We start from the raw sequence: 12,958 nt of genomic DNA on the forward strand, positions 1-12,958 counted from the left end.
TAGGCAAAGAATAATAATGATACTGTGTGTTAGTTCTTGGTCTACCTTTTCCTCTATCATCAAAGAAAGAAATATCTACCCCAGAAAATATTATAATACTACATATGCTTTTTTAAAAGGAATCACAAATGTTAGTATTTTAACTATTGCAATGCTAAAAAATGTAGCTCAATATTTGTGTGGTTAATAGTGTGAAGATGTGGAAAGAAAAGGTTTTTGCTTTGAGCCTACTTTTGAAACTCCATTCTGATAACTCATTCTTTTAATACACTAGAAGGAATTCTAAAGAAATAGACACCTTAAAAAGGATAAACGCCTTGCTTTAAAGGTATCTTGAAATACAAAGGGATATAGCAACTTGGATTTGATATAAAAAACAAACTAAATTGTTTTTTGATTGATCTCACTTAACTTGCTTTCTACATCATCCCATCACCTTCAAAATAGTGTAGAATAACTGCCTATGTCTGCCATACTGGGAGGAGAAACAACACATTGGTGTGCACATTAAAACAATGACTGAAATCTCAAGGGTTAAAATGTAAGAGGTTTATTCTCCTTTAATCAAGCAAAGTCTACAGACAAAGCATCCACATGGTATAAGCTACCAAAGAAGGAGATATGAGACAGACTCACATTAAATTATTAGGTCACAGACACTCTATATGGTTCATGTTCACAAGGAAGAAAAGTGCTAAAAAGGAAAGCAGATAAGTAGAAACATAAGCTGATTTTTTTGTTGTTTATTGAACTACTTTCCATAATGTTTCCTTAAGCTACTGTATCACACAGCTCAGGAGGCTATATACACTTAAGATATTCCACACTATAAAATTTGTTTCTAAGCAGTTTTATACAATTTAAACTTGAGTAAAATTTGTGTTAAAAAAGACCTTATTGGATTACCTTCAGTAAATGGAGATCATTTCAACAGCCCATCAGCATTTTTAATAGCAATAAAATAAAAATAAGTAAAAGGATTCCCAAAACATGTAAACTATTACTTAAAACTGGATAATTATCTGCTTATTTCAGTAAACCAACTTTCTAGTTTTAATCCACATCTACTGGCCTTTTCTTTGCCCTAAAAAAAAAAAATCAGTAATTCTTATTTCTATGCACTGTCTCAAATAAGATGATTAGTTAGGTCTCCAATTATACCAGACAATTAGTAAGAGGGTCATTTAAAGATTATATAGGAGTTGAACAGAAGTCATTTAGGAAAGTTAGTAAGGAATGAAGTTATTTGATGGGTAAGCAATAGAGAAGTCTTTGCTCACCATCATGAAGCTATCACCTGATTCCCAATTTCTATTACTAATTATCCTAAACCACTAGTACTCAATATTCTAGCCAGTATTTTCTCTTTGGTGTTAAACCTATATGTAGTTTACTCTAGGCAGACACAAATGATGCTTCCTTTTTAGAACAGAAATTTCCCTCTGGTGCAACACTGGGCTACATGAAAAGAAAAAAATCTATTCTGCAAATAATAAACATTTGTAAGCAATTGACATCTCAGACAAACTTTCTTTAAAAATACAATGTGTTCTAGTGACTGAAAACAGAATGAGAAGAGAACATTTTGCAAAATTTTTCACCATCATTGTTTCCTCCCTTCCTCCCCATTTTCCGTCGCATGCTGCAGATTATACAGTCAGTGTCACATAGAGTATGCCACCTGTCTACAACCTAAGGCCAATTTATGCCTTCAAATGATATTTCACTGACTGTTAAACAAATAACTGAAGGCAGGATTTGGTGTATAAGATGTTTAACTTTTCTCTTTTAATGGCAAGAGATTTATAGTCATGAAGGTGTTCTGTATGCAGCAGTTAGCATTCCTTCTCCTCTTGTGACATTCCCTTAAAGGCACAAAAGATTACAAACAGTGGATGGGACAGAATATTTTAAATAAGAATTTTAAGGTCCCACAACACCTATTATTTCTGGCTTAAACATACCAGAGGACAGAGGACAGAATAAACTACCCCTAAAATGAAATGGTGCTTAAAATCATCTGAAACTCCCTGCAGGTATTTTTTAAGTTTTTAAGTTCCTCTTTTATTGGCTTAAACCATAATTGTAGATTTGATTCTTGTGATTAATGTAGCTTCTCAACAAATATTGTGTTAAATACTTCTAATCAACTGGTATTACTAATTGTGTATTTCTCTGCCAAAAAAACTGTTTTAATTGGGCCAACCAATAACTTATGCTTGACTAGGATATAAATTGAAAAGTTAAGCTGTAAATTTAAACAATGGATTCAGTGCAATGTAGTGAAAAACTCTTCGATAATTATCTAATAGGTCCCCTAGGCATCTCCAACCCAAATGACTGTATTTCCTTTCTCAACTTCAGTGATCTCACAGTTTAACTTATTGAGTCGTCCGTCTAGTATAAAGAGAGAGTCCTTGGAAGGGGTCATCAGGTACTGACCAAACAGGCCACTGTTCTGGATCTGCCTGTTCTTCTGGTTCCAAGGCCATTCTTCTGCCTTCAGTGGTTCCTTGAGGCTCTTTATCATTTTAACCTTCCCGGAGGAGAGTTCCACAAAGAGCACATCTGTCTGTGTGCTTGAGCTGCCATAGATGTTGTACTGGTGAGCTTCAGTAAAGGATGGCTGAAATGCCAGATCAGAAATGTGCAGGTTTGTGTGAATATCAAAAGCCTCCTGTACTTCTCCTCGGATGGTAATGTACTGGACCCTTACGAGACCTTTCACATCATTAATGCTGACAAGATAGTGCCCATCTGGAGAGACATATGGAGTCCCTGTCACATCACCATTGAATCCAATGACTGAGTCAGTCACACTGTCCACCATGAGCTGTGGTGGAACAGCCCCAGTGCTGTCAGGTTTGCAGCCAATAAAATAGTACCCTCCCAAGTGTGTATACGCCAACGATTGAGGAACGCACTTAGAGTCCTTCAAATTAATTGTCTTGATGTACGACATGGTTTCAAGATCGATTTTTTGTAGTGCAGCTTCATCTTTATGAAGAATAAATCCAAACCTGAAAATATAAAAGCCAAAGTTAGATAGTAAGCTATAGATGGTTCCCATACAAAATGCACTGTGAACAGGTGGAAAGGACCATCGCAGGTCAAGGCACTGACTGTCAGGCCATGCAACAATTCACGTCACAATCATGTTAGAATTAAACTTCAAGTTGTACTGCCCTCCTTTCACTAGGTCATTTCTCCTTTACAGCCAAATGTTATAACTTCATACTGTAGAAAGCAAAGTAATTAAAATTAAAAGCAATACATCTAATTAATTGGAACAACAAATTTTACTTCTACCATAGAGGGTAAAAATATAAATATTGTTTTGGATGTCTCTAAACCTTCTGATATTGAATAAGCTTGGTTTACTGCTGCTAAAGCCTGCAAGAATAAAAGGCTTGAATATAGATCTCTGTCACTCAGTTCATTTACTTCTGATACAGTCTTACAACTATCAAATAAGTCTGATACTCATAACTAGTTAGATAATTTGGCACATCTTTTTCATTTTAATATGTCTCACAGGACCACTTTAATAGATGCATATTTTTTTTAGTATGGAATTATTAGACTTTTATTTATTACATCTTAGAATAACCATATTTAACTACCTTTATGATATTAACGCCTACTGTAAATTTTAAATATGTTACATTTTTCAACCTTGTCATGCTTATTTTGTTATCGTTTTTAGTGATACACCTGAATTGTATTGGTTATCTTATACTGAACAATGATGAACTTTGTAGATTTATGGCATTTTTCCATTAATGTCAATTTAAAAGTAATTTTTTAAAAAGTTGTTTTGGAGGCCCCTTTAATTACTTCAGTGCTTTTGAAAGCATTTGTCCTGAATACTATCTGGCAATTGTCAGAAGTCCCTGTGACAAGTGTAAATATATTTTGAAACCCTGACCTATAGCACCAGTGGTTTCCTAGCAGAAATAAGTTAAGTAAAATTAAATGAGATTAAAACTACTATACAAAATTAGATATAAAATGGACTTTGACCAATAGAATTATGAAGGATTTTTTTGATTTGTTAATATTGCTAATTAAAATACCTCCTAATATTTCCAAAAGCTCTATAAAAATAAATGAGATATATTATTACAATTTTATGTTAACAAATGAGAAAAGTAAGTAAATGATTTTCTTCTGTGTTAAGACAGAACAAAACAAATGAAAACTCTAAAGATCACCAATTATGTTTCATCACCTGTGCAATTCATTTTCAGTATGCTAATTCTTATGGTTTTATTTATGTAAAAAAATGACCATTTCTACACATAATACAGAAACATGATGCATTCAGGGTAATAGCTCCTTAAAATTTCAAGTGTAAGTATATGGCAAGCACAAATATATAAACTCACAGAAAAAATAAGATATTCTCAAACAGTCAGTCTTGTGTTTTAACTGTGAAAGGCAGGGAATGTATAAGCACAAATACTTTACTGAAATAGTTATAAAATTGTAACTGTTTCTATGTCATTATATTATGTATAGTTGGGAAACCATACTGTAACTTTAGCTATATTTGAACATTTGAGAAAACTATTTGTTGTCAATGGAGAGAATACAAATTCTTATATACAAAAGAAATACTACAATGTATAGCTAGTCCTTTAAAAAGATTTCTTAAATACTTATTGAATAACTATTAAATACCAGGTATTGGGAATATACTGCAAAACAACTCTCTCTGTTTTCAATGCATCTAGAAATTTTAGGTGATATAGTAAAAAAATGTTACTGGTTAATGCTTAATTATAGCATTCTGCTATACTAGTACTAATTTAATAAATACTACTTTTCTATATACACTTGAGGTGGAATAAAGTAATCATTTTGAAAATAATCTTTCTGGTATGTTTCAGAATGATGTCCACCATTTCTGGCTTATTTCCTAGATCTTTCTCTTTTCCTATTTCCTTAATAACTGTATTTGTGTCCTTACCTATTCAGGATAACATTTTAGTCTTGATTACAGTGGTATGAAGGAACATTCATATAGTTAATAATCACTTCTAAATGTTTGCATTAAAGTATTAATACCTAGTGCAGGCTTTAAATACTATCTGAATATCAAATAATTTTTAAAAAACAAACTGAAAACTGAGTCCCATTGTTTTTGTGTGTCAGCATCAAAAATATAAAATTCTAAATATCACTATCTACTCTCATAGGTGTTTTGATAAATAATGAAGTTCAACTGTCATAAAGATGTGCTTTCCCATTAATGGATAATCATTTAGGATATGTAAGTGTGTAGATGTACGATTATGTCTGATATTATGAAATTATTAAGTATTCTGAAAGACATTCTTCTTTTTTTCTGTTATGCATTGTACTGTGCTCAGAGGCAAAAGCAGTATATATGCACTTTTAATAAAAGCAGTAAGCTAATCAAGTTTTGGCATTTCAGATTGCCTCTTAAACTTGAGTCTTCTAGTCCCTTTGGGCAATGGTTTTTGAATGCTAATGAGGAAGAATGAGACAAGTTGTAACTACTCTTGAACTATTTCAGCTCTGATACTAAAGAATGCATTCAAGTTTTCCATGATAAAATCCTGCCTCTTTTGGAGGTAATTACAATTTTTAAAAAGGGTCTGGTTAAAAATGCAAAAGCTCAATGTGGGGTGATAAAATTACATCTATTTTGGCATCCACACTGTATGTTCCTTTAGGACCAGAGATCTAGCTACATAAGCAGATGCATGAAAATGCCATCAGTTTTTCACTACTGATTTATTGGTAGGAAGTGGTGTCTCTAATTTAAAATTTCCCCTAGTACAGATTGATATTCAGAAGTCTCCCACTGTTCATTAGTCTGTGATTAATATTTACGAGGCTCTCAACTTTCATGCCTGCTTAGTATAATAAAATCTTGCACAGTGCTAGGTGTAACATAGTTTGTCTAATATTTGTCAGAATGTGTAAAGGAAGTTCAGACTGTAAGAAATGAGTTAAAACTTACTCTTGAAATCACTTCTTTTATAAGGATATTCATGCAGCTAGGAAGGCGTGTCCTCTTAGCACAGCATTGTGTGGGTTTGTTACATTTGGTGAGGAGAGTTAAAGAAAAATTTTTCTTCCCAGAATTTTTTTATTTTATGAATGTTTGCTAAATCTAGTTCATCATAAAGTTTATTAAAAGGTTCAGCTTCCATGCTTTTCTACTTTAAGGTGAGATCTGATGATTCATACACAGAGAACTTGTTTTGGATGGAGTAAGGGTTTTCAGTCAAGGTTTAGTTTCATGATACAGTGTTTCAATATAATGGATATATGACCTTACATAAAGTCCTTGACATTCACAAGTTGCAATTTCCTCATCAGCAGGAAGAGAATAAAAGTACCACCCTGCTTCAAGGATGACAGTAAATGTATGTTTATTACCAGGCAAGTAGTACATTCTCAATAAATAGAACTATCCACTCTTGATGCTTTGTACTTGAAGTAGTATCATTTTCCCATTATTAATCAAAGAAGATGTCTCCTATAGGATAACAGATTCATGGATAGGCAAAACATAAACAAATGATCAATTTTTCTGTAGTCAGTATTCCCACAATGTTCAAAATCAGCACATAGTGTTACTCGAATATGGTGATATTTTTTTTTCCATTTGCAAATGCAACACAGATCACATTGATAATAGAAATTCATGTTTTTATTCTCATTTTCACTTGTATCAATAGGTTCTATGACCAGTCTACACCTTACCCAATCACCAGATCTCTCACATTGCTAGCAATGAAGGCAGTCTAGCTCACTCCATCTTCTTCAGGGGGCTGCCTCAGTTCTTACTGAGGTCATGGAGCAGCAGGCCATGGTGTGCTGGGTGAATCTGAGCTTTGCACAGGTGATAGGATTTGAGAAACCTGTCTTACTTAAGAGTTTTCACTAAAAGAAACAGAAAATGTGTGACTAACTCTAGGACCTAAATATCTTGGAGCATGGAGGGTTGCAGTTTGAGTCTAGGTAATGGTGATTCAAGAACCTTGCCAGGATGGGAAAAGAACAGTTATTTAGAGAGAAGATGGTCAAACACCATGAACACCTCTACATCCCACAAGATAAGGCTACATTTCTTGAACTTGAGTAATGAATGAATTCCCCATATCTCTCCTTCAGATAGTCCCCAGATGCATCTGGGCACACAATCTCGCAACACCACTTTCCAGTCACTCTCACTCCACAGCATCTGCCGTGTTACTCTGCTCATGTTCTGCTTTCAAGTCATTCACCTGAAACGCTCCAGAAGGAATCTCAAGGTTAGTGCCAAGAACAGACACCCCAAAGCTTGGAGTGAAAGAGCCTCATAAGATTTGCAGAATGACAATTGTTTTGTATTCTGAGTCTTATTATAGAACAGCTCTCCTCAAAGTCCTCACAGATTCTCATCTAAACAGTTCTCCTTATTGCTGACTTTTAATATTTAGCCAGAGGATCAATCCCTGTACTAGAAGCTGGAAGAGTGCTTGATGCCTCCTCTCAATTCCTAGATGATCTCTTTCCTCAAACCCGATTATCTGCATGCACCTCCTCAGATTTTAAAACATTTCTTTTCATGTATATCAATGGATGCAAATGGGGAGTAGTAAGTGGAGAGTGCTGTATTTGATCACTGAATTAGTCAGACCCTCTATCCTGTGATAGAAACATTGCTGCAACCCACATCTAAAACAAAAGCATTTTCTCACACTTTTCTGATTTCTCCATTGTAAAAACCCTGTTCTTTGAAATAAAATTCTGGAACAGCCCTAAGAATTAGTTGTATTGGGATTTTACTTGTGAAAATCTATATCCAAAACAGAATCAAGTAATTAGTACTTCATAAATAATAGTGGGCAGGATTATCAACATCTTGTTTTTCTAATCAGAGTATAAGTATCCTGTTTTCCATTTGGAATGTAAGAAGTACTTAACAGATAAAAAACTAAAATTACAACTTTCTCTCCATGTAATTAATATATCACACCCACACGCACACAACATGCTGTCGAGATGACATCTAGTGTGTCACAGCTGGCACACAGTTCTCATGGATGCCGGACACAAATCTGACATGAGCCATCATTCACTAGTTTCTGAATTCCTTTATATTTAGCTGTTTTCTGTTATCCCAGACTGACCCTTGTAAGAAAAGATTGAATGCTGCTCTTACTCAAGTGCCAGAGGATTTAGATTTTATCTGGACTCCACATAAATAGATCAGTAAAACATACCTGTTCATAAACAGTGGTCACATTCATATTCGGGAGAAGAGAAGCACAGAGAAATAGAATTTGACACATTTAGTAAAGATTTATAACTAGAGCAAGGACAGTCTGAATAGTCTTAATGCTTAGATGTGTTTGAGAAATGATAGTACTTTGAAGTTTTCTGTTTTCAAAATACAGTTTTAAAAAAACTCAAATGAACCACGGGATGCCCTCTTACCTTTTGTGAGTATATCATAGAAAATCTATATTAAAGATGTTTGCTACATTCCTTCTCCCACTTTCATTTTTTTGAATGTTCTTTTCTTTGTTAAAAATATAAACTGAATGTGTTTCTGAATACCAAAGTCCCTGTTTTACTTCTGTCTCTGTTTTCTATTGTTCTGATGGATAGGAATTTTCCTGTTTCTAGGGAAAATTGAAACATAAGTGCATAATTTCATTACAGTATATCCAGGCTAATTGCTTGACAAAATTAATACAGTGTCCAAAGGTCTAGCACTTCTAGTCATAACCAGGACATACAGAAAAAAAGATTTATTAGGAATTCTTTGCACACCATATATACTACAGATCATATTTCAAATACCAAAGTTCTCCACCTCTTTTTGAAGAGCTAAAGTGCTCAGGAAAAAACTGACAACTATGCCTTAAGAGGGCATTTTAAAAGATTGGTTGCTTTCCCAACTTGGTTTTGGAAAAACATGAAAATCTGAAAACAGCAGCCTCCCTCGTCTTAGCCATTTTTCTGATCAGGGTGTGTTTCATGCAGAAGCTGGCAAATGGATCGAAGTTGCCATAGCCGGTAAAGAGTTAGTAATTCAAAGAATGAGGAATAATTCATTTTTCAGAAATAAATATTTCTCCAGAGTCAGAAATAGAAAATGAAGGTAAAATAAAAGCATGAGCAAACTAAAATCTATTAATAAATCAAACCACATTACCAAAGTACCCATGGTAGACCTGCTAGAAACAAATTATGAGTGAAAAAATGGTTCCATGAGGAACCAGGTTTGGTCTGAGTTTGGTTTTAGATACTATGTGCCCAAATTCAATAATCATTTACCAACTACTCTGTTTAGAATATGTTGAAAAACCTTAGTTTGGAGAAGGAAGGAAGTGAAGAGGAAATAAATGTCCCCTGTCCTTAAAGTAATTATAGTCAAGCAAGTGCTTATAATCTTATGTCCTAATTTTCAAAGAGTATTTAGGGAACCTCTTCGAAGTTGGGATAAAGGGTGGGTGCAGCCCTGTCCCTGTTCCAGCTGTTTTACAGTGTGCTGTCATGCCCGGCTTTCACTTGAAGAGAGAGTTTGTATTAGTCTGGATCCCAGAAGGAAAAACAAATTCCAATTAGAATAAATTATGGAAGGTTCAATATAGGTAGTTTTCACGAAGAAACGAAAATTGATCACAAGGGGTAGTGAGTAACATGCGGAGAGTACCAGCAAGGCTGCTGTCCCTGCTGAGTCCTGGAAGAAAGGAGCTCTGCGGAGAAGTGTGTTCTGCAAGGAGATGTGACCTTTAATTTAAAGAAACAGCTGATATCCTACAAATCAACAGACAAGTAGTTGGGGAGCTGGTGGGGGTGAGGATTATAAACTCGTTTTATTCTTCTTCATGTTATCTCCAGTCAGGCTTCTCATTGGCCGAACTAAGCAGAAGCCGTGGCAGCCAGCCTTCTGGGACAGAAAGCAAGGTGGAGAAGGTAGAAGGGTGCACCTGGGGTTAAAAATGCAAAATAGAAGTCACAGATTTCCTTGGCCAAGGAGTCTGAAAAACTCAATTCTAGTGAACATATGAAGCTATGTAGAGTGAGCATTGTGGCATATACATTTGGTTTCTAATTGGGATCATTTGAAAATTGACCAAAATTGTATTAACTTTACAAGTTGAAAGAAGGAACAGTATCAATTTTTTACCTAAAATGAATGCTTCTTTAGGCAGCATTTTCCTACTTCTGGTAAAGTTTTAGAAAATGTCCCTTACTTTAAGTTATTTGGTAAAATATTAATAATAATTGCTGTGTACTGAATATTTGTGAAGGGGCTGCTAAAGGCAATCCTGATAAGATTTTAGAAATAAAAGAGGAGGACTATATGAAAAAAAACCTCCAACTTAGGGAACGTATTAACAATCATGAACAGAATATAGAAACATGGATGGTAAATGCTGTTCTGCTAAGGTCTCTGATAGTAATCAAGAGCGGGTTATTGGGAACTGTTACAAAGTAGCAAAAAACCTGGTTAATTTGTGTTAAGAGTTCCAGTGTTCTGTGAAAAGTAGAATTGGGGAATGACAAAATTGGATATTCACCTGACAAGATTTGAAAGAAAGTGTTTCAAGAGTACCTTGCTTCCTTCTGATGGTTATAGTAAAATGTGGAAAGAAAAATTAACTGAAGAAGAAATTCTTAAGTAAAAAAGGAGCCAGAATATAAAGATTTGCTTCAGAAGTCATCAGGGCTACCTCCTCAGTTTGAACAGGGATGGGATATCACCTGGCGCCTTCAGGGCAAGGCCACAGCAGCCTTGGGGCTGCAACCCCCACCCAGCAGAAGTATGGAGATGGACACCTTCCCAGTGGGTCTGAAAATCAGAGCATCCGGAAAGAGGATTATTTTCAAGCCTTAAGATCTCATGGAGTTCGCCTTGCTAAGTTTTAGACTTGCTTGGGACTCGTCACCACTTCTTTCTCCATTTTGGAATGGAATGTCTAGCTGTCCTACACCTGCCCCATCGTTATATTTTAGAAGCAGTAATTTACTTGTTTTCACAGATGCACAGCTAGAGAGGAATTTTATCTCAGAGGAATTAGTCTTCCCCAAATGTACTTTAGATGATATTTAGGTGAGGCTTTGGAGTTTAGACTAGAGTTGATTCTGGAACAAGACCTTTGGGGCTATTGTGATAGAATGAGTACATGTTGTATGTGAGTAGGGCATGAATTTTGAAGGGTCAAGGGTGGAATGCTATGACTGAATCATGCCCCCTTCCCTCTAATTCATGTGTAGAGGCCCTAACTCCAATGTGCTGTTATTTGGAGGTGAGGTCTTTGGGAGGAAATTGGCCATGAGGCTGGAGCCCTCTAGAATGTGGTAAGAAGAGACACAGGGGCATGAGCTCTCCTTGGAAAGACACAGCAAGCAGGCAGCCAGCTGTCTGCAGACTGGTGTAGGGTTCTGCCCAGGGCCTGAGCCAACACCCTGATCTCTAACTTTCCAACCCCTAGAGCAGTGGAAAACCATGTTTTGTTGTGTAAGCCACCCACTCCATGGTATTTTGATCAATTCGAGGAACTAAGATGGAAATCATGCAGTAAAAGTTAAATGCACACGATTAACACTAGTTGTTACATTATTATTTCCCATTACTTTTTACGTTTTCTCTGGAGGAGACTAAAGCTGCATGAATAATTATTGCTTAACAAGCTGTGTTTGTAACACATGTTTAGAAATGTATCTGGATTTGTTTTATTTGTTTTTCTCTCTTTTTACATTTTTTTTAATACTGTATGTGTGTTCTTGGGTATGTTAAGAGCAAGGAAGAGGGTAGGGTTTTGTTTTGCTGTTTGCATATTTCATTCACATAAATAACAACGTGACATGTATCTCATGTTGCCTTGCTTTTTTTCTTTCAGCATGACATTTTAAATTATATTCATTTTATTCATGTTGCTCATGTGTGCACTTACTCTGCTGCCTTACAGTCATTCATAGGAGTCTGTGGTATGATCCACCAAATTCTACTGAATCACTTTCTCAGTAATGTGCCTACTCATGTGGCTTCATTCAGTTGGTGGGCTGCTTGGTGGCTGAGCTCAGCAAGGAAGCGTGGGATGGGTGGGCTTCTCTTTCTCCAGGTAGTTCTCTGTTCTCCCGATGCTGCACAAGCCTTCCTCACAAAATAAATGCAGCATTCAAACAGGGAAAGCTCTAAATTTCAGGTCTTTGCTTACTTAAAGAAATGACATGTCAAACCTACCGTCATTATGGGAAAAGACTATTCAAAGACATTGTTACTGGATTCACTGGAGACCATTATAATAATCTACCATATAAGGTAGTGGCTCAACTGTTGTTTTCTCTTGAGGTAGTTCTCTGTTTTATATGAATGGTCCGCACCTACCAAATGATTTGAAATACCACCTGTTAGCTGATACGCATTTAGTTTATATCTGAATGTTCTATTAATTTTATCAGTCTTTCTCTCTTCATACATAAGGTTTGCACTATTTTATTTATTGATAATATATAATATATGTAAATATCCAGGATCATGAATCTCTCACAATTTTCATTCTCAAAATTTATTGGCTTTTTTTGTGGCTGTGGTATTCCATAAGTTTTACAGTCAGCTTATTAAGTTCAATCACAATTAGTATTTTTATCTTACATTTTAGAATCAGCTTATCTAATTTAAAAATGTTGATATTTTAGTGGATTTATTAAATTTATATATTAAATAATTGAGTTTCAACATTTTTAAAAGGAATACAATAAACGTTTCTATTTACTTGATTTATTTTAAATTGCTACATCAAGAAAAATTAATTTCTTCTTGGGTATATTCATAGATCATCTTTTTAGTTGCTAATATAAATAGATTCTTTCCTCCATTATACCTCTAGATTGGTTCTGTTTAATATATATAATGTTATTAAGTACTTTTTTGCTCCTTAACATTCTGGATTATTTTATTTTTATAGGTTTACAGCTA

The 12,958-nt window shown here is 35.0% G+C and overlaps 1 protein-coding gene across 1 annotated transcript in view; it reads right to left on the reverse strand.

Moving 5' to 3' along the window:
* Positions 1-534: 534 nt before the first annotated feature.
* Positions 535-12,958, reverse strand: part of FSTL5 (follistatin like 5) — an 856,022-nt gene continuing 843,598 nt past the window's right edge. Inside the window, exon 16 of the mRNA XM_036892294.2 lies at positions 535-3,020. Within this exon, the coding sequence (XP_036748189.2) occupies positions 2,318-3,020 (703 nt within the window). The 3' untranslated portion in view covers positions 535-2,317. The remainder of the gene's footprint in view (positions 3,021-12,958) is intronic.

Source organism: Manis pentadactyla, chromosome 1 (assembly GCF_030020395.1).
Source record: "Manis pentadactyla isolate mManPen7 chromosome 1, mManPen7.hap1, whole genome shotgun sequence".
In the NCBI taxonomy this organism is placed as follows: domain Eukaryota; kingdom Metazoa; phylum Chordata; class Mammalia; order Pholidota; family Manidae; genus Manis; species Manis pentadactyla.